General features: G+C 33.8%; 1 protein-coding gene across 1 annotated transcript in view; it reads right to left on the reverse strand.

Annotated features, from left to right (window-relative positions):
* Window positions 1–26810, reverse strand: part of RAB3GAP1 (RAB3 GTPase activating protein catalytic subunit 1) — a 104621-nt gene that overhangs the window by 77011 nt on the left and 800 nt on the right. The window contains exons 3-5 of the mRNA XM_044669132.1: window positions 22021–22096; window positions 4788–4920; window positions 1919–1997 (exon numbers count right to left, since the gene is read on the reverse strand). Coding sequence (XP_044525067.1) covers window positions 1919–1997; window positions 4788–4920; window positions 22021–22096 — 288 coding nt within the window. The remainder of the gene's footprint in view (window positions 1–1918; window positions 1998–4787; window positions 4921–22020; window positions 22097–26810) is intronic.

Consider the following 26810-nt stretch of genomic DNA (forward strand, 5'->3'; position numbering starts at 1 on the left):
AGGCAGGAGGTCCTGGGTTCAAATCTAACTTCAGGTATTTCCTAGCTGGGTGACCTTGAGCAAGCCACTTAACTCTAACTTAGCACTCTTCTCCCTTGGAACCATCACTTGGTATTAATTCTAAGATGGAAGGTAAAGGTTTAAAAAAATTGAGTGTCCTATAAGGCTCTGACCTGGACACTCATCTTTTTCCTCTATAATTTATTTGGTGGACTTGTTAGCATCTCTTCACAACTTCCCCATAATACTATCCTAGTCACTCAGACTTGAAATCTTGATGTCATCAACAATCCTCGATTTCACTCACCTCACAAATCCAATCTGTTGAAAAGTCTTGCTGTTTCTATCTTCATATACCTATTCTTTCCACTCACAAATCCACAATCCTACTACAAGATCCCCTACTACAAGCTCTCATATGCTCTTGCCAGTGCTATTTCAATAAAGTCTTCTAATTTTTCTTCCTGCCATTTATATAATATTCCTCATCCCCAGTCAAAAAACTCCAATGGTTCCTAATTACTTCCAAGTCAGGTTGGCAATGAAAGCCTTTCCTACCTTTCTGATCTTATACTTACTTTTCAAGCATTCTCTGACACAGTTATCTATACTGACTTACCTGCTGTTGCTTATACATATAATTGGAATTCTCTGCCTCCTAGTTTCTGAGCCTTCTTTCAAGATTCAATTCAAATTTCATCTTCAGAAGACTTTTTCTAGTCTTCCCCAGTCCTCTTGCTAATACCCTCCCTCTAAGACTACTTTTCATTTAAACTATATATATTGTATAGTGTTATATTGAATCTCTGGGAGCTTGAAGATCACCTTTGATTGACAAATAAGTCAGTTGGATGGAATGTTCCCAGGGAGTCATGCGAGAGGCAGGAGGAGGGACAGTTGAGAATCCTGCAGAGGTTCTGGGTCTTTGACCTGTGCTGAGGCTGGAGATCGGTGGATCCTGGTCTTGGAGTGAGAGGTGCAAACATCTCTCTGCAAAACTCTTCCTGTACTTGAGATACCGTGCCAACCTGTACTTGACCACCACCTTGGTGTCTACTGCCCCTAGATAAGGAGTTACATCATCTAGATATCTAGGTTTCCCAGGGCCAGGGAAGGATCCGGGAAGTGGGCAGGAGATGAAGAAGAGGGTGGAAAGGGTGGAAATAACTCAACTGTAAGGCTGAAGATCTATTGAAGAAGAAGTCAAAATATCCCAACAGTTTACCTACTCTGGTTTAGTCCTGGCCAGACTGAACCAGAGGGAAGCTACATTGATTCTTCATCTGCCAGCAGTTGAGATTTCATTAGTAACCAGTAGAATAGGGTCTTCTATACCACAGTCCTTTACCCCTCTCCTTCTTGTTAATATAAAGTTTAAAGTACCTTCCTAAAGCAGTTTCCAAGCTTGCTTTGAGAAGGGAATACAAGGCGTAATCCTAGCTAAAGAGCCCAAATCAACATATCAATTAACCCCAGGTGGGTCCTGAAGGGATATACATCTTAAACCTGAAGGATCCTGCCTGGGCAACTGTTATAAGGGAGAAGGGTCATCTTATTCTCTCTGTACATCAATTTACCATCTCAAATAGATCAAGAGACTCCCAATAATTATAACAATAGTTACATCATTATTAGCATGTGGGCTCCTGGAGAGAAAGAGAAGCTGTTTTTGGCTCTTACTATATTCTCAGAGCTTGGTACAACTCCCAACATATAGTAAGCATTAAATAAATGCTTTTAAAATGACTGGCTAACCATTATTTCCATACTGAATTATACTCAAAAAATTTCACATTTAGTTCCAAAAAAAAGAGTATCAAATATTCTGTTATCTCAGAAATATAATCATAATTATTTACTACACTGAATTTTAATCCCCAAAATACCAGAAATTTAATTGAATAAAATGTACACATACCATCTTACCAGGCAATGAGCTCTAGGAGGGAAATCATTGTTCATGCATAGCAAATCTTGCATAGATTGTGGGATAGCATCTGTGAGAACATGTAATTTGTAAAAAGTCAATATCTAGAAAACATTTAGAGAAAATTTAATTAGTTTTATATCGGTTTAAAATTATACTATTGTAAATATTTGGAGAGAATCTAAATTCCTTGAGGTTATGCAAGGGACTTCATTTTCTTTGCATTTTTGTAATCTAACACAACACCTGGTACATAGTAGGCAATTAACTGAACTGACCTACAAAAGCTAGGCTTCATCAAAAAAAGGCACATTATCCCTAGTCAATATACTCTAGTTCATTGGTTCTCAATTTTTGGTCTCAGGATACCTTATGATCTTAAAAAATTACTGAGAACTCCAAAAAGCTTTTATTTACCTGGGTCATATCTATTGAAATTTCTCATATTAGAAATTAAAATGTATAATTTATTAGAATACTTTTTCAATTATTTAAAATAGAAATAATAAACTTGTTACATGTTAATATAATATCACTAAAAATAAATCAGAAACTATATGAAAGTAGTGTGAAACTATATGAAAAATTAAAAATAACTATATTTTCCTTAAAAAGTAATTAATAAAAATATAACATTGCTTTACATATTTTTGCAAATCTATCTAATGTCTAGTTTAGTAGAAGACAGCTCAATTCTCATATCTGCTTCTACTTTCAATCTGTTGCAATGTCATTTTGGATGAAAAAATCTAGCCTCATATAAATATGAAGGTGGAAAAGGGAAGAGTATTTTAATTGGCAAATAAAACTTTAGTAATATTATGAAAATAGTTTAGACCTCAAAAAAAACCCTTTAAAAGGTTTTAGGGCTCCCTATGGGTCCATGGATCACATTTGGAAACTGCTGCTCTAGTCTACTGCCTCCGTGCCTAAACCTTAGTAGGCAATGGCTCATTGCCATTTTTCCTGGAAAGCTTCTCTGTTGAACACTTCTCTGCAAATAAAAAATTCTTCTTCAAGATTCACTAATACCATGAAGTTTCTTTTTTTTAGCTCTGATCATTTAAATATGAATAATCAAATATGTATCTTTATAATTCTCTCCATGTATCTCTTTTATTACACTATTGGGCTCAGTTTTGCTCTTCATCTTCAAAGATATCATTATATTAGTCATTAGTACCATATACATTACTAAAAAAAGATCAATCTACCAGCAGTAGTCTTTTCCTTATTGTTTTTTTTTAAACCCTTACCTTCCGTCTTGGAGTCAATACTGTGCATTAGTTCTAAGGTAGAAAAGCAGCAAGGGCTAGGCAATGGGGGTTAAGTGACTTGCCCAGGGTCACACAGCTGGGAAGTGTCTGAGGCCACATTTGAATCTAGGACCTCCCATCTCTAGGTCTAACTCTCAATCCACTGAGCTACCCAGCTGCCCCTCTTTTCCTTATTGTAAAAAGCAAATGATAAACTATTCCCTTTATAAGATAGCTCTCCCCTATATTTTGTAAATATGCATACCAACTACATTGCTGAACATTTAAAATCTGGCCTTCTGCAAATAAGCAGCTACTCCTCCAAACTGGAAAATTTTGGTTTCACATCTTTCAAGCTGTTCTAATAAAGGAATTTAGAAGAGATTGGTCCATAACACCTTACTTGTATCTGGGAGTTATTGATTTGTATGCCAACTCCCAGCATTAACTGCTTCTAGAATTGGCAATTTCCAGGGACATTATTGAGGCTGTAAAACATATCTTTATAAATACATTTTTACAAAAATATGTCAGACTGTTTACTGCCTTCCTCTTCTATGCTACAACCCTTCCTTTCCTGCTATTCTCAGAAACACTTTTGTTTTCAAATACTCTTCTTGTGTTCTTACTACCCTGGCCTGAAAACACATTCTTAAAGTAGCACCTTAGGCCTATAACACATTTCCCTATAATATTTTCTCTCATTAAAAAGAGCTCTTGAAAATTCTGCCTCCTTCCACAATCTATTACTGCACTGATCACAGCTCAACTTTCTGGCAATATATACAAAGAAGTCCCACCAACATTCTATCCAATTACCTACATTTCTTTGCTAAGAGCTCTCAATTGTACTTATCTGTTTAATATAGTTTACTATTCACTCATGTCTTTAAAAAGAAAAATTTGTAGGTCTGATTATCATATGTGTATTAAATACACATACCAATATACAATATTGATATATGTATGTGTGTATGTCATATATATAAATAATTTACTAATATCTATCATGAGTCATGAATATGAGAAAGCAGTAATCTTCTATAAAATTCTTCCTATACGGCACCTTCAACACTTAACAAATATTTTTTAATGGTGATAAAACAAGGAACATGTTAAAATACAGAGGAAAAGGGAAGAAGGTAAGGTGAAAGTGAAAGGTCACAAGGATGCATAATTGTTCCAACACGAAAATAGGATGAGATGCTCAGTTTTCCCACTTTGTTTTGAATTAATATCACTTGAATTTTATTGCATCTTTTTGGTTGTTTCTTTCCCTCAGGAGGATATTGACAGTTATGAGATCATTATATGTTTAATAAGCTGTTATTCAAATTATAAACAAATATAACTGACTCATAATTTAGAATTAAGAATGACTATATTCAATAGAAAATTTCTCATTTAAAAATTAATGATACAGCTTTATTATAAAAAGCATACATTTCAGACATACAATGGCTATTAAAAACTTCTAAGAAATGCTGCCCCAAGAAGGGCTTTAAAAAGTTCATAATGAAATGTTATCAAATTTTACTTTTTTTCATAATTAAAAACCAACTTTTAAGTGGAAAGAGTCAAAAAATATAGTAAAACATATCTACCTTCTAATAATTCTTCTTTTCCTTCTTTATCACTGGATTCTTGCACAAGAAAATGATGAGTGATAGAAAACTTGAAGTCGGCAAAGGAAATTTCATCTGATTTTTCCTCCCATATGCCACTAGTAAATATACCCTGCATTTAAAAATAAAATGTCTTAACCTTTTCCATTTTTTATATAATGAACATTCAATTTCCCCACCTCTCTCACCCAAAACTAAAGCAACAAACTATAAGCATACTTCTGATGGGGAAAAGGATATGAGGGGGGAAAAAGAAAATTCAGCTTTACATGAACAATAAAATGAGGGTGACTTATTTTTTAAAATCTATTCTATAATTTTTTTCAATGTCATCAATTTTTAGTTGTTAAAATTTTTTTTTTAACCCTTGTACTTCGGTGTATTGTCTCATAGGTGGAAGATTGGTAAGGGTGGGCAATGGGGGTCAAGTGACTTGCCCAGGGTCACACAGCTGGGAAGTGGCTGAGGCCGGGTTTGAACCTAGGACCTCCTGTCTCTAGGCCTGACTCTCACTCCACTGAGCTACCCAGCTGCCCAGTTGTTAAAATTTTTTTTTAGAAATCACTTGTCTTCCTATCAGATTCATTTTTTTATATATCTACCCCTCCTAAATTCAGCAAGCCATCCTTACAACAAAGAATTTGTTAAAAACAAACCAAAAAAAGTATGGTAAAATCAATCTACATTTATATAAACAGAATCTGACAATACATCAAGTATTCCATATCCATAGTTCTCCACATCTGCAAAGAAGGGAGGTATATTTTCTCAGGCATTCTCCAGGTCCAAGCTTCTTGACCATTAGAATTACAGTGTTAGTTTCAGGTTGGTTTTGTTATTGTTTTTAATTCCATTGTTTTGCGCCAAGATATCTGATTTATAAAAAGTCAATTTATACTAGCTTTCAAGTACATATGTGTGTGTGAGGGGGGTAATGTAGGATTTGAATTTATGAAACATTAAAGCTGCGAAATGAGATGAACTGAACTCATATGAACTGAGGAGATCATCAAGGAAGTCAAGAGAAGAGAAAAGCTGCCCCATGGAGAATTTTAAGAATTACCTACACTTTGGAGGCTAAGATGGCTAACAAATCAACAAAGATGTCTGAGAAAGAGTGAGTGGTCAGAAAAATAGGAAGAAAAATAGGAGAGCATAATGTGAAAAACTACAGATATCAAGGAAGATCTGAGAAAGGGTTGTTGGAGTTAGTGGTTAAGAGAATTCAAGTTGTGGCATATAATTGTGATAGAATACTACTGCTCTGTAAGAAAGAACAAGCAGGTTGATTTTTTTAAAAATAAGAAGAGACCTACATGAAATTAGGAAAAGTGAAATGAGTAGAATCAAGAGAGCACTATGTACAGCAACAGAAATGTTGTTTGAAGAATGATTTGTGTATGTCCCGCTCCAGAGAAAAAAGTGATAAGTAGAAATAAGCAAGATATAATTTATGTTGAATATACTTTTCTGTCAAATGATTCCTTCTCTAATGAGGGACGGGACAAAGGAAGTGAGTTACCTGAGAATTTTAATGCAATTAATTATTTTTTTAAGGAGAATATATTAATAATCTTGGAGAGAGCTACTTGAATAGACTGGTGGTTGGAAGCATGAGTGTAAGGGTTTGAGGGAAAAGTGAGTAGGTGGTGATGAGAAAGTAGAAGTAGAGGGAATTTCTTCTAGGGTATTGGCAATGAAAGGGGAGAAATAGAATGATAGCTTGAGGAAATGGAATGACAAGTAAGGGCTGTTTTGAGGTTAGAGAAAACAACATGTTCAGAGGGACAATGAATAATAATAGTACAGCTTGTCTGAAGCAGACATATTTAATGAAAACAATTAATAGAAAATAAGACTAAGGTTAGAGAACAGACTCTGAAGACTGCATAGTTAGATTAAGGTTTTAGAATTTATTCTATTAGATATGTAGGTAAAAAATTTTGGAACAGTGGAGAGATATAATGATAGAGATGTATAGATATATAGATATTTATATATACACAATAGATAAAATATAGATATAATAGAAAACAGTATATCAGGAAGATTAAACTGACAATGATACACTAGTTAAATTGAGATGAGAATGGCAGTGGAAAATCCAGTTTAGATGCTTCTTTTATAACTCAGGCATAAACTTTTTGTGGTAGCAAAGGAATGGAAACAATGTTGGTGTCCATTATTTGGGGAATGGCTAAACAAATTATGATACATGAATACAACAAAATAGTATTGTGCCCAAAGAAAACAATGAATATGGAGAATTCTGAGAAGTCTGAGGACTTATATGAAGAGAGTTAGGTTTAAGAGCCAGTAAAATAATATACAGAATGAAAGAAATTAAATAATGCATAATAATAATAATGGCAAGGCTTGACTTCAAAGAGGAAATGAAAAAATGCTCTTCATTCCCTCTTTTGGATGATGGGAACTATAGATGGGGATCACAGCATATATCAGAAGACTCAAGAGACAGGGTGGTTACACTATTTTTTGTTACAAATGATAGATTATTGGATAAAGGACTAGGGAAGACTATATTCAGAAATTAGAGTGATATAAAAATGAAAGATATCAATATTTTTTAAAATTCAAGTATCAATGAATTAGGGAAGGAATTAAGACAGCATGAGTGACCTGCTACTACTGTTATATCCCAAATATTACCTCCCTGTAACATCTGTACCTAATTTCCCACTTCTATATACAAAAAAAAAAATTGTTCAGCACAAAATCATCAAGGCCTGAACAACAGAATTACAAAACAGCAGTTAAACTATAGAAATGGTGACAAAATTAAGGTTGTAGTCAGAGGAATCCCAGTCCTCAGAAGCAGAGACTAGAGCTTGGGCAGCGAGGACATATAAACAGTTCAAAAGTACCAATTGTGGAAGTACTAGAATATGCCAAAATAAATGGAAGCACTTAGGACTACTATCTAAAAGTAGAAATTACCGTAGTCATCATCTAGTTCAATAATTATCAAACTTTTTGGTCTCAGCACCCCTTTATAACTTTTTTTTTTTAAACCCTTACCTTCCGTCTTGGAGTCAATATTGTGTATTGGCTCCAAGGCAGAAGAGTGGTAAGGGTAGGCAATGGGAGTCAAGTGACTTTCCCAGGGTCACACAGCTGGGAAGTGTCTGAGGCCAGATTTGAACCTAGGACCTCCCATCTTTAGGCCTGGTTCTCAATCCACTGAGCTACCCAACTGCCCCTTGTAACTTTTTTTATAAAGATATTTTATTTTACCAATTACATGCAATAAATTTTCACTTAAGTTTTCCAAAGTTATATGATCCAAATTGTCTCTCTCCTTCCCCCTCCCACCCTTTATAAGTCTTAAAAGTGATTGAGGATCCCAAAGAAATATTTAGGTAAGCTTATATATATTGACATTTGCCATATTAGAAATTAAAAATTCTAATATTATGAAAATAATTTTCACTTCACAACCCTCATGAAAGGCTCTCAGGGATCCCTTGTGGTCCCTGGGCCACACTTTAAAGAGCCACTGATTTAATCCAATCTCAAGTTTCACAGCAAAGGAAACTGGTAATGAGGGAAAGTGACTTTACCCAGGTTATACTGATATTAAAAAGCAAAGTTAATCATCAAACTCAAGTCTTCCAATTGCCCTGGACACCATTTCCTCTTATTTGTTGTGTTCCCCTATTAAAATATAAGCTCCAGGAGGGCAGAGCCTGTCTTGATTATTATATTTGTATCCCTAGCACTTAGCAGTGCCCAATGCATCGCAATACTTTTTAATGCATTCATTCATTCACACCTATTACCAAGACTATATCAGACATTTTCCCTTTAGTTTAATCTAAAGTGATATTAAATGTTCAGTTATATAAGTATTATAGATACTCCCTAATTTAATAAATACCAGAACAGACTAATGTCACCATTGACCTTGTCACTACTCCAGAACTTGTAACCTCCTGTCCCACCAAGCTTTCTGAATGTAGATATAACTTCACTGTTTCCAAGGTATATAATGGTGCTGCTAGGAAGATAGGATGAAAAACCCTTAGACTTTTAGAGAATTTAAAAGTTCAAAAGTGAAAACACTGTAAAAAGGGGAAATATCTTGGAGGAGCTGCCCCCAGTATCAAACCCTTAAGTAAAATTTAAGGGATGAAGCATGAGGTCTGGAAGCAAGATACCTGCATTCCAACTCATTGTTATTCAATGTCTGTGTGCCCTGAGAAATCATCTCTACTCTCTAGGCTTCTGTTTCCTTACAAGTTATTTTTTTAAAAGTGGCCCACAAAAGGCAGCGAGGTAGCACAGTAAACAGTGCCAGGTCTGGAGTCAAGAGGACCTGGGTTCAATTCTGACCTCGGATACTTCTTGGCTTTTTGTCCCTGGACAAGTCACTTAACCCCAATTGTCTAACCCTCACCACTCTTCTGTTTTCGAATTGATACTTAGTTTGTTTCTAAGACAGAAGGTAAAGATTTTTTTAAAAAGTGGGCCACAAATAACAGACTATTGAGAGATGATAGAGCTGCTCAATTATTTTGTTTTTCCTGCCAATGAAAATTATCTTGGAATTAAAAAGACATAGAACAAAAATGGCTAATAAGGAGTTAAGAATTAGGATAAATTAAGGACACAGCAAGACTGCAACACTAGCTATACATGTTGAGTTCAAGACACAAGGCCCAAATGAACCCCACATGAGGGTATCACATAACTCATGGATGAGACTATTACAAACTATTCTCAGGTAGGGAAAGATTACTAGAGTATGTGTATATGTATGTAAATATGTGTGTTGTGGCATATGAATATAATAAAATGATACTATAAGAAATGAAGGGAAAGATGGTTTCAAAGAGAAAAGGAAAAGATAAACAGAGGAAGAGTAAAAAGTGAGCAAAACCAGAAGAATGATTTCTATTATAACATTAATACTACAAAAATGAACAATTTTGAAAGATTTAAGAACTATGAACAACTATGATTTCAGAGAAATTTAAAAGAACACTGCTAACTCCATGAAAGATAAAAGACCAATTAAGTAGATGAGGCCAAAGTGTGAATGTTTAGTTTGATGTGCTTATGAGACACAAGGACTCTGTATTTCTTTTTAGCTTTTTTTATGCTTGATACTTGAAAATTATAACAATTCTATATAAATATATGTATACGTACACATTATACATATGTGTTACATATATTTAGACTTCTCCCAGTCTGGAAGTACAGACTGGTGTTTGACCCTGTACTGTCCAACATCTTTATCAATAACTAGGATAAGGACATAGGTGTCCTTATCAAATTTGCAAATGAGACAAAACTTCAAGGATATCTTACATAACAGATGAATCTGAATGCCAAAAGATCTCTGCAAGCTAGAACATCAGACCAAACCCAACAAAATAAAATTTAATAAGGAAAATATAAATTCTAACCCATTTCAAAAAGTAAACTTCGTACATACAGAAATGAAGGCTATGGGCGTTAATGGGGAACAAGCTCTGTGACATATGGTAGCCAAAAATGATAACAGAATGTTTTAGGCTGCTTTAAAAGACAAACACCCATTCATTAAACATCTATTAAGTGCCTTTTATGTACAAAGCACTATGGTAGGCATTGGAGCAAAAAACATTGCCTATACTTAAGCTTCCATTCTCCTGGGACATACATGGAACATACAGATTTATACCAATAGGTATAATAGAATTTGAGGAGGGAGAATCAAAAACAAAACTTCCCATAGGAGTGGGCACCAGCAATTGGGCCTTGAAAGAAGCTAAGAGGATAGAGATTGGGAATAAAGCACTGAATTTAGGGGAAAAAACAGTCTAGGCCTAGGGAGGTTATATAGCCTATTATATTCTGCACTGGTCAGGGACATAGTATACTGTTTAGTTCAATGTGTCCATTTTAGGTAAGATGGAGAGCATCAAAAAGAAGGCAGCCAAGATGGTAAAAGGCTTTGAAATTAATGTTAAGCTGCAAGGCCTGGAGATATCTAGCCTAATGAATAAAAAATATTTAAGAGCGGCTTTAACAGTTTTCAATATTCAAAGATGGATTTGCCAAGTTCCAGAGGGAGAACTAGAAACAATAAGTGGAAACAAATTTAGGTTTGACATTAGGAAAAATTTCTAACAATTAAAGCTAAACAAAAGTGCAGTGCTTTTTCAAGGTCATGGAATTTCCTCCCTACAGATCTTCAAGCTGGATGACAACTTGCCTGGTATGTCATAGGCAGACATTCTTGCAGGCTTTGGTTGAAAGAGATTGCCTCCAAATCCCCTTGCAACTCTAAGATTCTTTAATTCAAAAATGTATATGGTTCCCAGTTTTAAATGCTGTCATCCCAAGTTTCTTGATAGCTTCTGTACTCCAAAATTTTTTTACTAAAGTCTCAATTTTTTACTTCATTTTGTTACACATGAAAAATTCTATCAGATTTATTGGGGTTAAGCAGAGGTTGGTCCTATTATTAAATTCTCTCCTGAAGTTAAGTGCCACTTTACATTATACCTTTGTGTAAATTAGTTTTATCAGAAAACTTTTCTTCTAACCATTAGAAGCAATCACCTGAGAAAATGGCATTTCGAGTGGAAGAATGAGAAATAATTTGAGAAGGAAAAATTATACTAGCTAGAGAAAGGGAAGACAAGCTATCACTAAATTCTGATAAGGATAAATAAACCTTGCTACTAAGAAGAAAGAAGGTTTTCTTCCCCTTCTTTTTTCTCTTTTTCATGACTACCCTTTAACTCACTTCAGAAATACCATGTTCTAAAAGTTCATCAGAAAATCAGCTGTTTGAAATTGACTTTTCTCAAGTTCTCAGGTTAGTCTAAAAAAGTCCTATATAGTTCATGTAGCTAAATAAATATGATACAGTATTAATATTATTGAAGAACCTAAGTATTTTTATAATAAAGTTATTATGAAAAAAATTCATTGAGGATTTCCAACCTGTAATTTTTTTTAAAGTTTTATTTGATGTTTTGGATTTACATTTATAATTTACAGATTAATCTGACATCTTAAAAGTCTCTTATAACAAAGTAAAACAAATAAAACTAATAATAAAATGATCTCATTTGGAAGTTGTGCACATTTTATATCTGGAGCAATTTCCCAATCTTTCTACTTTTTAATTACATAAATCTATTTTCTTTCCCTCCCACTTTCCTATACTATCTAAAAAAAGGAAAAAAAGAAAAAATATATATTCTAACAAATACACAGTCAAGCAAAATAAATTCTCTCTGTGGCTCTATGTGTTTCTAAATCTGTTACCTCTCTATAATGATTATCATGTTTCATCATGGGTCCTGGGATCATAAAAGGTACTGACCATAGTTCTTATAACTTTCAATACTGTTTATTTTAGTGGTATTATATAAATTATTCTCCTAGTTCTGCTTGTTTCATTGTCAGTTTATAAAAATATTCAAAATTGTTCATTTTTATATGAATGTTAAAATATGAATTGGTTTTTTTGCTTATTTTACATATAAATATTTCCACGTCCTTTTAAAATCATCCCTTTCATCATGTTTTTAATCCTTACCTTCCAATACTTTGTGTTGGTTCCAAGGTAGAAGAGTGATAAGGGTTGTGTAATGGGGATTAAGTGACTTGCCCAGGATCACACAGCTAGAAGTATCTGAGGTCACATTTGAAAAAAGGAACACCTGACTTTCAATGTGCTGAGCCACCTAGTTGACCATTCTTTCATTATTTCTTACAACATAATAGTACTCCAACATCTTCATTATACCACAGTTTATTTAGCCATTCCTAATTTGTAGGCATTCCTGTAATGTCCAGTTGAGGGGGGTGCAGGGGTTGCCAACACAGAGCTGTTCAAAATATTTTTATATAAAATGGACCATTTCTTCTTTGATCTCTATTGGGTACAAGTCTAGCACTGATCTAGATGTTAAGAAACACATGCACTCTTGAGTAACGTTTTGCATATAATTACAAATTGTTTTTTCAGTATGGTTATACCTATTCGCAGTTCCACCAATAGTGTAACAATGCATCTATTTTCTCACAGATTTTCTAAAATTCATAATTTTTCTTTGTCATCTTTGCCACTGATAGGTTTGAGGCAGAATGCCAGAACTGACTTAATTTGTATTTCTCTGATTATTACTGAAGTATTTTGTCATATAGGTATAGCCTGGGTTTCTGCCCTTGTGTTCATATTCATGGTCTAAGGAATCAACTAAGGAATAGCTCTTTTTCATATAAATTTGAATCTGTTCATGAAGTAATCTTGGAAATGAGACTTTCAGCAAAGTAACTTGTCCTAGCTGTTTCCCTTTTGATTTGTGACTTGTTTGTACAAAAACTTTTCAATTCTATGTAATCAGAATTATCCATTTTATCTGTGACCTTCTTTATTTCCTTTGTTTGCTTACCTTTTTTCCTATCCAAAGATCTGGTGATAATTTTCCCTATAATTCTCTAATTTAAAATGTAACCTTTAAAATTAGGGCATATGTCCTTCTCAAGCTTATCTTAGAATAAGTGTGAGGTATTATTGGTCTAAATTTAAATATTGCTATAGTTTCTGTCAAAAAGTGAGTCCTTATCCTAGAAGCAGGGTTCTTTGTGTTTAGGTAAATACTAGACTATTAGAAACATTTGTTCTGTATGTGGTATGTCTAATTGGTTCTGCCAATCAATCTATTTTTAATCAGTACCAATTGTTTGAATAATTATTGCTTTGTAGTACAGCTTGATGCAACAAATATGAGGTTGGGCAGACTTTGGGAGATACTGGAGAAGACTGAATGACAGTATAGTTTGATAGTGGGCACTACTAGGGTCCTTTACCATTCCTTTTCATTATTTCTCTTAATATACTTGACCTTTTTCATCCATACACATATTTCATTATTATTCATAGTTCTAAAATTTTGGGGTACCTTGACATGCCATTAAATAAGCAAATTAATTTTGGTAATAATGCCATTTTATTCCATTGACTCATCTGAACCATTGGCAATTAATGTTTTTCTATTATTTATTCCTTTCTGTAAATGTAAATATATTTGTATTTACAAAGCTGTAGCTATATCTACATAGTTCGTGAGTATCTTGGAAAGCAGACTTTCAAGTATTTTACATATACTGTAATAATTTTAAATCAAATTTCTCTTACTAGCTCTTCCTGCCAGTTTTTATTGATATTATGTAAATGTTAATTATGGATTTCCACAACATTATGCAAGTTTGCTTTAGTTATTATTTCAATTAATTTTAGCTAATCATTCCTAAAGTATTACATCTTTTCAAATGTCAAAAGTGATAATTTTTGTTATCTTCTTTATCTACTGTCATTCCCTCATTGTCTTTTCTAGTCTTATTGCTATAACCAGTTATTTCTTGTACTATGTCAAACGGATATCCTTATTTCACCTGTGACTATATTATAAGGGGTTCTAGTTTATCTTCGTTGAAAAGAATAGCAGCTCTTGGCATGCACACATGAAACAAAATTCAGCAATATGTTGTTTATAATTCACACACTTGAAATATAAAAACCACAGAATTTTTAAAAAAAGGTGTAAGGAGCAAAATCTATTATGTCTCAGCTAAATATAAAAAAGCAGGGGTAACAATTATGATTTCAGAAAAAGCAACAATGAAAACAGACAAGAGATAAAGGAAACTACATTTTGCTAAAAGGTAATATAAATTGATTTCAAAACTTAATATACAGTATCCCTAAATGTCTTATCATTTTAAGCTTTAATAGTTTAAAAAACTTAAAATAGCTTCCTGACATTACTTTAGCCAGTATTTCTATTACTATATCAAATAGAAGTTTTATATATATTATATATTAATATATATATTTACATGTAAACATCTTTATATATAATTATATATTATGTTTATTATATATTTACATAGCTTTAAACTGCACTACAACTTTTGGGATACTTTGAATATATACTTAGAACAATAGCCTCCTTGCTGTTCCTCATGCAAAACATTTCGCCTCCAGATTCCAGGCATTTTCACTGATTGTGCCCCATGCCCAGAATGCTCTCTTAGATTCCCTTAAAATCCCAACTAAAATGCCATCTTTTACAGGGAGTCTTTCTTCATTCACCTTAATTCTAATACCTTCCCTTTGCTGATAATCTCCAATTTTTCCTGCATATAGTTTATACAAAGGTATCTGCATGTTGTTTTCCCCACTAGAATGTGAGACCTTCTCCCTTTCTTTGTATCTCCAATGTTTAGCACAGAGCCTAGCACATAAGAACTGCTTGATGAATGTTTATTGACTAGTTGAAAAACTAAATAAATTACAATGAGAAATAGACAAACAGAAATAAGAAAGAAGTTAAAGACCTGAATAGAATCTTAAGAAAAATAAATATGATAGCCCAATGGTGATATTGAATAAAACAGGAGACTGCATATATTTCTCAGCTGTGTGTGACACCTTTACAAAAAATAAATTATGTATTAGAACATCAAAAATTCACAAATGATTAAGAGTGGAAATATCATCTTTTACTGGTTAGGATGCAGAAAAACTATATTAGTAACAAAAAAGTATTAAAAATCAACCAGGAGTTAAATAATTTAATAAAGAACTGTTGGGCCAAAGAACAAATCATTAAAGATAATGACAATTAGACAACATTCCAAAATTTGAGGGATGTAGGCAAAGCAGTCCTTAAGGGAAAATTTCTATCTTGAAACATGTTAATATTAGGAAAACTATGAACTTAGCTATATGAATAACAATATAAAAAATAAGTGATCATATCAACAGATGGAGACAAAGCTTTTGACACGATTCATTTCTAATTCAACATCAACTTTCAGTTCTAAATTACACTTCCATCTACTATAGCCTCAGCAATTTGAGCTAAGATTCTTAAAGCTAGGTATAGATTTAATGGAAAAATAGGGGGAAGATAAAATATCAGCATTAATGCTATGCCTCAAAAAGATCAAAAAGGGAAGCAAAAGACCTATACATATAAAAATATCACAGCTCCTTTTTTGGGGGGGGCAAAGAACTGGAAAGGTTCTTTTCTTAAGGGGGTGCCTCTCAATAGGTACTAGAACCAGTAATGGCAAATCACTTGAGTATCTCTGCCAAGAAAACCCCATAAATAGTATGGTCCTCAAGGCCACAAAAAAACAGACACAACTGAATGACTGAATAACTATCAACTGGAGAATGGCCAAAGTATGGTATATGAATATAATGGAATAGTATTGTGCTATAAGAAATGAAGATACAATTCAGAGAAACCTAAGGACTTTTATCAACTGATGCAGAGTGAAGTGAGCATAACCAGTAGAATGATTTATGATAATCATAGTTAAAATAACCAATTTTTTACAACTTGAGAACTCTGATTAATGCAATAATCAACCAAAATTCCAGATGACTGAAGAATGCTACCCAACTCGTGTCAGATGACAGATTTATTTTTATAGCCTCTGCCTCTTCCCCTTCCCTATATTCTCCCATGTTGCCTGCTTCCCTTGACCACTCTATCCCCTATTGCCACAATATCTTCTTCTGTACCCTTGTTTCCACTTGTCTCTATACCTTTTATGGCTATTAAAGTGTGGTTTCTGCTCCATTTTCTACTGCCCATCATGGTTTTTCCCAGCAAGTACTCAAAGAACCAGACATTCCTGTCCCCATTTCATAATTTAACAATTTCCTAATTATCAATTCAGGAGAACTCTTGAGTTGGCTGAGATTAGAATATTTCTCATGGAAAATGCTTGGAACTGGGCCCTTTCCCTTGACACATTTGTACCTGGTCCATCCCAATGTGCCACATATTCTAAATGTTTAAAGACTTGGTGCTTGAGATGACTTAAAAAAACATAGAATATGGAGAGCCTTTTGTTATCTTGGGTTTTGAAGGTTCTGAAGAAGTTATGGATTAAGGCACAACATTAGACATATTTTTGGATGTTCAACATGTGAATTTGTGCTGCTTAAATATAGCTGATACAAAGGCTTTCCCTCACAGTTGAAATGCAGAGGTTGAAGGAAAACAAAAACAAAAACAAATGCTTCATAATTCAAAATTTTTTTGTTAAAAAAAATAAAGGGGAGAGGAATAATAAGAAGCCACAGGCTTTAAATGAGAGTGATGTGGGGTGTAGTAGCTGGGGATCAGGTGCTTCAACAATTAAGAAAGTGAAGGGTTAAGAGGGAGTTTTCATGAGCTGTGGTGAGAGGAAGAGGGATAAAGTAATATTAATATTAGCCAATTCTGACAGCAGGCCAAGATCTGCTCTAGCCACTGGTGAGGGAGAAAGGAGTAACCTCAAAAAAGGAATCTGGTCAACTCTTAACAGGGAAGGAAGAAGGAAAAGGAAATAAGATGCGTGAGAGAAAGAAGAGTTCTTTTAATTATATCAGTCAGAGAAGCAAATTCCTATGTAGATTAGATGTTCTATGAGACATTTAGGGGTCTTTTGTATTATCAATAATATAATTTCAGTTATATCATGAATGAAACAGATTTTTCTAACCTAGCTTAATTATCATTAAAAAACAAACAAAAAAACCTTACCTTCCATCTTAAAATCAGTACTGTGTATTGTTTCCAAGGCAGAAGTGCAGTAAGGCTAGGCAACAGGATATATGTAACCTGTCCAAGGCCATATAGCTGAGGCCAGATATGAACCCAGGACTTCCTGTCTCTAGGCCTGGCACTCTATCCACTGAGCCAGTTAGCTGCCCCATCATCATTTTTAACACTGGGGAAATTTGTCCCATGTTCTAAACAACTTATTCACAAATGGAATCAGATTATTTGAAAGTTGAGAATACAGTGGCCATCTAGTAGAATATAAACCATTGATAATTATGTTAAGTGTAAAGTAATGCAGAATATTTTTTTAAAACCCTTACCTTTTGACTTAGAATTTGTTCCAAGACAGAAGAGTGGTAAGGGCTGGGCAAAAGGGGTTAAGGGACTAATCCAGAGTCACACAGTTAAGAAGTGTCTAAGGCTAGATTTGAACCTATGCCCTCCTGTGTCTCTAGGCCTGGCTATCAATCCACTGGGCCACTCAGCTGTCCCCCATAATATTCTTACTAAACAAAATGTAGAAAATGAAAACCTAAAATGGAAAATAAGTCACAAAGCATTACTTACTAATATTTTTAATTAAATCAAAATGTGAAAGTATTTCATCACAAAATGCTGATTTTAAAACACTCTCAAGGAAGCAGGATTTGTTGAATTTTTAGAGAATGTTTTAGAAAAAGAAAACCTTGATTAGGCCTTCCTCTATATTTTGTTAAAAATTTTTTGTGTAAATTAGATGTAGATGGTCTGCCTTTGAAGAACACTAAAAAATTACCAAGAACATGTATGAATGAAAAGGGAAGTAATCACTTGGGGAGAATGAAACAATCCAAACACTAAGAAATAAAAATAATCAGAGGAAAGTCTCTTGCATATTAAATGGATAAAAAACTCTGAAAGAATTATGGAAACACAATTCATTCATTTATTCATTAAAAAACAGCAATCATGCACCTACTATGTGTTGGGCACTGTGCGACTAGAAAAACAAATACAAAAAATAAAACTGCCAAAATTCAATTGGCAGAGAATAAGTACAGAGATAAAAATCTAAAAGAATGAATGATAGGGTCACAATTTTCAACAGTGAATGACACTGAAATCATGAACACTGATTTGTCAAAGTATAAAGTTGTATGATAGAATCTGGAATCAAATGATTTTTAAGTGCTTAATTGGAGAATTAGCAAAGAATCTTACCTACTTAAACAACAGGGCCAAATCCCAAAAGTTAGTTCCTTAAGGTTAAATAGTGTCATGGAGTAAGTTAAAATTCACTCTTCCACAGGATATTAAGGCATTAATTACTTTGGGCATCAGAGCAGCAATTCCCAGACAGCCTGAGGTCAAATCCTAACTTGGTCAATTACTACCTTGTAGCCTTAGAAGAAGTTACTTCATCTCTGTAACAATTTTCTCATAGGCAAAATGGGGGAATTGGACTGGGTCACCTTAAGGTCCATGGCCCCCAAAACATGGAAGAGTAATTGAGAATCAGAATAAGGGGAAAGAAGAAAAGATTTTGGACCTGCAGAATACCATATAGGAAAAAAATCTATAAGAAATTTAAACAGCTAAAATATCCACAGAAACACTAAGCAATTTTATTTTGCAAAATTTCATTAATATTTTTGTTAATACACCAATTTTCTTAAAACGATTTTAATAATGTTAAAGAAATATTTAAGATTATAGAGGCTTTCTCTAAATTATACTTTTTGCTATATAAAAGTTTTATAACCTATTTATAATACCTAACATTTATAGCCATTAAGCTTATAATACTAATAATGATAATATCTAACATTTACACACCAATATGCCAAGCACAGCACTAAGTGCTTTGCAATTACCTCATTTGATTCTCACAGCAATCCTAAAAGGAAGGTGTTATTTATCCCCATTTTACAGATGAAGAAATTGGGGCAAAGAAGGGTTAAATCCTTGTGTCCAGAATCACACGGCTAAGTGAGGCAGAATTTGAATTCAGGTCTTCCTGATTCCAGGCCCAATGTACTAATTAGTTATTCCAAATCATTATAACGTGACACACATGCTCAAGTTTTTCTTTGAAAGATGAACTCACTAAAAATGCTTTAGTTGCTAATGAAAAGGACAAGTAAAATAAATAAAAAATACAAATAAGTTCATCTTACTCAAATTGCACAGCCATGTTATTCTTTTATTTATTCTTATTATTTTTAAACCCTCATCTTCCATCTTGGGATCGATACTATGTATTGGTTCCAAGGCAGAAGAGTGGTAAGGGTAGGCAATTGGGGCTAAGTGACTTGCCCAGGGTCACACAGCTAGGAAGTATCTAAGGGCAGATTTGAATCCAGGACTTCCCATCTCCTGGCTCAGTTCTCAATCCACTGAGCCACCTAGCTGCCCCATTGTATTCTTTTAAAAGCTCTATTGAACTTAATGCTGCTGTCCTTTTAATTTTTCATTATCTCTGCTTCTATCTTAAAATTTTTTCTGTTCTCCAATTGCCTACTTAATGATACACTATCCACATCAAGTGAGCCATAAACCAACATCTAATACTCTTGTAGATTTGTTATAGAAATAAAAAAATGTATTTTATAATACAATTAATCATCTGACTTTTCATTTCATTGCTTACTTTAAGATTTCCCCAAAGCAAGGTAAATCTTTAATTCAAATTTATTTTTAATGTTATTGATTTCTATGAGATTCCAAATACTAGGATAAATATTAACACAATACATTTATGGGAATGAAAAATATACTCATTTTAATAACTTTTTAATTCACGTTATCATCCTAATGTTAATTATTTTCCCTCTATAAATTTTTTCAGTGAGATTTATAAGGCAGAAACACTGATCAACCATAACTGATTCTTCTTTACATGCTCCAAATTTAACAGCTCATAAAAATTACTTTCAACTTAAAAAATCTGAACTATTATATATATATGTACATACATATTTTATATATTCACATATAAAACCATGAAATTACAGGGCTGAAAGGAATATGAAAAGATGAGTTTGAATTTACCCAGGATTGTACCTACACCACTGTGGACAGATGAGATTCTATTCTTTTTAATAATTTTGAGAGGAAAATTCCAAAGTTTCCCTTAGAGAATTTTACTAGCACTTAAAACTCAATCTCTGGGGCAGCTTGGTAGCTCAGTGGATTGAGAGTCAGGCCTAGAGATGGGAGGTCCTAGGTTCAGGTCCTGCCTCAGACACCTCCCAGCTGTGTGACCCTGGGCAAGTCACTTGACCCCCATTGCCCACCCTTACCACTCTTCCACCTAGGAGCCAATACACAGAAGTTAAGGGTTTTAAAAAAAAACAAAAAAACTCAATCTCTGAATAATCTTTTATCTAACTTAAATCCATTAAACTGGAGTTTATGTAAATTTTTTCCTTTATATCCAATCTCAATAGGGATAAAGAACCAATACCTCCTTTACTAGTCTTTTTCCATGGATCTTCCTTTTCAATCCATTAAAAAACTTCACTGGGTTTTCTATTACCTCTCAATTTATGAAGTCCAGAACTGGTCTTTGTAGCATAAGCATCTAAATTATTATTTCTTAATCTTTTTTTTGTGTTTAATAAAAAATTTAATATTGAACAAAATGCTATTTCTGCCAGATGTTAGTGAAAATAGGACTATTTTTTTCTGTTGTAGTTTCCAGACTCCATGAAATCTATCCAGACTCCTGTAGACCCAAAGTCAAGAATACTTTATCTAAATAGTACTAAGGATAATTAAAGAACCTAAAAATATCCTGCTTGTCTTTCTCTACTTTTGCTTAAGTATGAGTGATAATAAGCCCACAACTCTCACTGTGGTCACATTTAATTTATGACAGTACAAAGTTAAAACCTTCTAATTATGTTTAAATAGTTAAAATGTAATATTATGTTTATGTCTCAAAGTTTAAGAAAAATGTTCAATTTATGCCAGAATTTGAAAACATTCATTATGGAAGAACACATTATTCTAATGTCAACTAAATTTTGCTTCCAAAATGTCAATTCTTCAAATTATTTAAAAGTCCTTATTAAGTATTATTTTTTTGTTCCAGTTCATTTGGTATCAGAGGAACCACAGCATATGCAGGTTCCAAAGAGTTTTATAACATCTTAAAGCAATAGTCCTAAAATAAGGCACTAAAATAACCTTACAACTAAAACAAGCATATTAATTTCTTACATTTAAGATATGTGCCCAAGAAGTTAAGCACCTAAAGTAGTCTAATTTTTAGTCTAACTTAGTCTAAATCTATCTGAAGTAAATCTTCATGGAGATACTAAGCAGTTTTCTTTATTAAAAGTTTAAATAATCTTTGTTCATATATAATTTTTCTTGACAACAAAAAAAAAATCACCCACAAACTCTTGCATTCTGTATAAAACTTTATTTTTTAAATGTTTCACAAGCACTTAACATGTATTTTTTGGCTGGAGAATTAAATATATCTATAATCAATTTCCATTAAATAATGCTTAAAAGAGATTACACATAACTTTAAATAGCTTAAATTTTATAAAGATACATAGCGATTACTTTGGCAAATGACGACTTAGAAAGTGCTTTTTTTTTATACAGCAAATAGCAAATCTGACCTTTTCAAGTGGTTTTCCCAGTGAGTTTCCAATGAGTTTCCAATCATTCAAGACTTCTTCAACTTTTGAAATAAACCTAGGAGGGAAAAAAAATACTTTCCAAACATGTCAGCCCAGAATACTTTATTCTGTTTTAAAAAGAGAATGAATTCTTAAATTAAGACACAATTAGGTACTTGAAAAAAAAGGCTGATCCTGAAATCCTGACTAAAGGATTAAGAAAATGGGGCATAAAAGTTTTAAATAAATTTCACCAAACCACTAATTCTTAGACCCCTTAGTTTCTAGTATATTGTTTGCCCTACCTAGAGTTTTCATTAGAAATATAGAAATATATTATTTATATCTATAGAAATATAAAATATACATAGAAACAAAAATGAAAGGATAATCAATTTGTCTTTTTTAGGGAAAAGAATGGCCAATTTATTGAGATCACCCTTATTAGACTCTCAGCTTCATAATCTTGGTATTCTTTATATACCTCATTCTCCTTCAACACATATATCAAATCACTTGCCAAATCCTGCCTTTCTAGTGCCACGATTTTTTTGGTATCTACTTTCCTCCCATTGTTCAAACACACTAGGGTCTGATATCTTCTTGCCTACATTACTGCAATAGTCTAATTAGTTTCCTTTTCTCAATTTCTTTCCCTACTCCAGCCTATACTCCATATTAAGTACATCATTCTATTTCACTCTACTCTAGTCCCAAAGATTGCTAATGCAGTGTTTCTGGGATAAAACATGCACTCACATTTGGCTCTATAGTCTAGAGCAGTGGTTCCCAAACTTTTTTGGCCTACCGCCCCCTTTCCAGAAAAAAATATTACTTAGCGACCCCTGTCACATACTATCACTGCCTCCCCTGGATTGCTGCAGCACCCACCAGAGGGCAGTGGCGCCCAGTTTGGGAATCACTGGTCTAGCCTCTAGCCAAAGAGACATTACCAGTTCCTCACAATTTCAATTTAAACTGTATGTCCTGGATTTCCACATTTAACTAACTAACCTAATCTCAGTATCTACTGAATAATCAGATCTCATAAAAATAGAACTCATTTCTGACCACTAACAAGTATAATATCAGTAATACAAGTGAATGGACAAAGCTATCAATACCCAAAGATCAGTGGTAATAAATTTACTTTATGAATCTGAAACCAAATGATCATTATAAATAAAATTAGGGGAAAAGTAAATGCTTTAATGAATAGAAAAAGTTATAAGTCTAAAAGCAAATGTTTACAAAAACATAAATGTTTCCAATTGAATATGTATAATACAATAGCAATATTGCATCAACCCAGACAATATTGTCAAGAAGATTACAGGTCAACAGAACAAAATTATGTTTAAGATATCAAATTTTCTACTTCAGTGAACTGTCTATGTACAAGTATTATTATACATGTCTGTTGTAAAGCAGTGACAAATTCTGGGTTACAGTGTCATCTGAATGTAGTTATCTCCTTGTGAAAAGATTATTAGTCATGATTAATATATTGATTTGAAGCTCATGATTCAGGCAACTGACAAAATAATAACAACTATAAACTGACTTCCTTCAAAGCAAAGACTAATAATAATAAGCACACAAAACAAAAAGAAATAAAAATAAATCAGAATTAACAGCATGAAAATAAATGTAAAAACTTTTTAAATGTTATTTGTGATATTTCTAGCAGTTGTTTATAGACTATAAATTTCAAAAGAAAGGCATATATGATAAGAAAAATGGAAAATTATTTCCTCAAAAGTTCTTTCTAAAAAATAAGGTATGTGCCTCTATTTTAACCTTTAAAAAACACTCAAGCAATCAAGAAGCATTAAGTGTCTAAAATGCTCAAGGCATTCTAGTGGCACTCTGATAAATTCTAAGGCACAGAGCACTAATCTAAAGAAGTTATGTTTTAAAAGGAAAATAATCACTCAAACCTTAATCTCACTGATTGAAAAAAACCTTCCTTAACATATTTCCTAAATATTTTAAAACTTTAATTTTATGCTGCTTCACAATAAAAATCAAAAGCAAATTTCCTACTATAGGTTTATAACTTAATGCCCATACTAGTTTGTTTTGGGGTTTTGTGCCAAGATTAACTAATAATCCAGCAAAGAGCAATTTACAGTATATTTATTCAGGGAAAAATGTTTCCATGGTTTTTAAGTCATAAGTGATTTCCATTTCTAAATCTTTATCTCAAAGTCAGAACAACTCCCACTTGGATATCCCATCATCATTTTAAAAATTAACTTATCTTTCCTTCCTCTGTCCTCAACCCTTTCTCAAAAGCTGCCTTTCAAGCTATTACATTTTTCCATAAGTAGCGCCACCATTCAAATCATGAAATTTTGGCTTCAACTGATTCCTTACACTTTCAGTTCTTATGTCCAACTCAATCCACATTTAAGCTCCTGCTTTGTCAAACACTGTCAGACGCTGGGCAATACAAAAAGAAGATAGGGTCTCTACACTCAAGAAATTTATATTTTAATGGAGGGAAATATATTCGCTCTAGTCCATTTCATCCTACCAACAGCCTGGTACAATTCCTGAAGGCCTCAAACCTGATTATGTCAAAAACCTTTTGCAGACAGTACCCATTTTTATAGTCCTTTTCTCCCCATCAATAAAACTTTCATATCATTGAATACCTCCCTACAGCACCTTCTTGCAAAGAATCCTCATTGTCTATATTGTTTACATATTTTTCAACCCCTCCTATAATCTGATTCTACCCTAACCAACTTTATTTACCATTTCCCTCCAATAGATAACTTCTGTTCCAGTAAATTAGACATCATGATTTCAGGCACCAAAATCTCACTTTCCATCTTTACAGCCTATCCAAACCTCATTCGCTGTTCCAGTTCCAAGTCCCATCTTCTTCATTAAGCTTTTCCTTCAATAACTACAGTGCACAATCATCATTCCTCGTAATTTTACTGAATATTCCATAGTTTAAACTTATCGTCTATGTTCTCCTTCCTTAAAGGCTTGCATCACAGTGAAAAAGCGATCCTGGACTTTTCCCCTAATGGACAAAAATACCCCAGCAGGTTCTACCCAAGCTGGAAAGACAATAATTGGTGTACTAGGGATGAGAGGACAGCAAGAATAACACTGCCCATTATCTGAGGATTTGGCTGGCTAAATTCAGAAACTCATCACCAGCTTGTCCAGAAGATGATAATTGTTCGGCCAAAGCAATTCTCAAAGACTCTGCTAAACTGTAGATGAGTGCATTAGTAGAAAATGAAAATTTCATATTTTACTCTAACTTCTCCAACTACATTATAAACTCTTAATTTCACAGATCATGCTTTGTACTACTTCTTTATTCCCTCTACATTATTATTTAGTGTTTGCTGGGTGAGAACTCAATAAATGAGTGATGTCTTCCTAACTTTACTTAGGAGGCAACCTATACAATCATTCTATCAAGGATCTTTTGCATTCAATTCAAGACTACTGCCAGCTCATATGTAATTTTCAATCTCTCTCCTAACCAACAATCCTTGAAATGTTGCATCAGGTTAAAAACCAAAAGCATAATAGGCAAAAACCCCTATTTTTTATATATAGCAGGGGAAAAATAAATTCCCTAACTTTAACTCAAGCTATTCACAAAATCAATTTTCCAAATGTTTCAATAACACAGGAGTTAGGCCTCCACACTGTTCCCGGGATTTGATATGAGCAAAAGCAAAAGGAGCACCAACAGCAACAAGAAGGACAAAGGTACTTTATCCAAAGCTGCATGACAACTTGAAATCAAAGGAAAGCATTCAGCAAGCAAGACTGCAGGATTTTTTAAAAAGTCATTCTGAATCCCCTAAAAGGGAAAAGAAAAAATCCAACAGTCATCTGAAGGAAGTCCACCTCCTCCTGCAAAGAGCACACCAAAGGGAAATAAGAATAATTATTGAAGCTTTACAAAGAACTTTCTTCACAAAAATTCTGTGAGGCAGGTTGTATTAGAATTAACATCCTCATTTTAGATGAGGAAACTGAGGTGCAGAAACTCGTTCAGGTCACAAATAATTTGGACTTAAACTAAGAGTCCAACACTTTTAACACTCTAACTTTAAAAGACAATATGGGGATTACTATAATTTTTAATAATGACTTTTGAATAAAAAAAGAAAATGGGGTAAATTCTAAAACTGCAAGTGTTAAAGCAAGGAGAGTTAGGAATAGGGAGAGGATGTTAAGGTAAGCAAGAGAGGATTACACTGGTAAGCTAGATTTAAGGTTTGAAGGAACCTTAAATTGCATCTAGTTAATGCCTCATTTTTGCAGATAAGATAACAGAGATTAGGTGACTTGTCCAAGGTCATGCAAGTAATAAGTGGCAGGACTGGGATTCCAAATAGGAATGTGTGGTCAGGAGGGGAAGGGGATCTGGTGATAGGGGAAGGGATGGTCTGGGAGGAAAGACTGGGAGAGATGTCCAGGACAGTGGGGCCTGCAGATCGGGAACGGCAAGGTCGGGGGAAGGCTGGGAGGAGGGAAATGGCCTGTGGAGAGGTGGGGTGGCAAGGAGGTGATGGCCAAAGGGACTAAAGGGAGCATCTGTGGGGAGAGAGTGGGGCGTTTAAGAGGGGGCCAAAAATGAGCTGGGCTTGAAAACGGTGCAGTGAGGAATGAAGTGGTCTGGGGAGAGCCTGGAGGCAGGGGGTGGTAAGGTGGGAAGGGGTGGTGGTAGCAAGGTCCAAGGATGGGTAGGGCTTGAAGAAGTGGATGGGGGGTCGGAGCGAGGCCTAAAGCCAAGGAGGTAATTA

The sequence above is a fragment of the Gracilinanus agilis genome, chromosome 3, assembly GCF_016433145.1.
Source record: "Gracilinanus agilis isolate LMUSP501 chromosome 3, AgileGrace, whole genome shotgun sequence".
NCBI classification, from domain to species: domain Eukaryota; kingdom Metazoa; phylum Chordata; class Mammalia; order Didelphimorphia; family Didelphidae; genus Gracilinanus; species Gracilinanus agilis.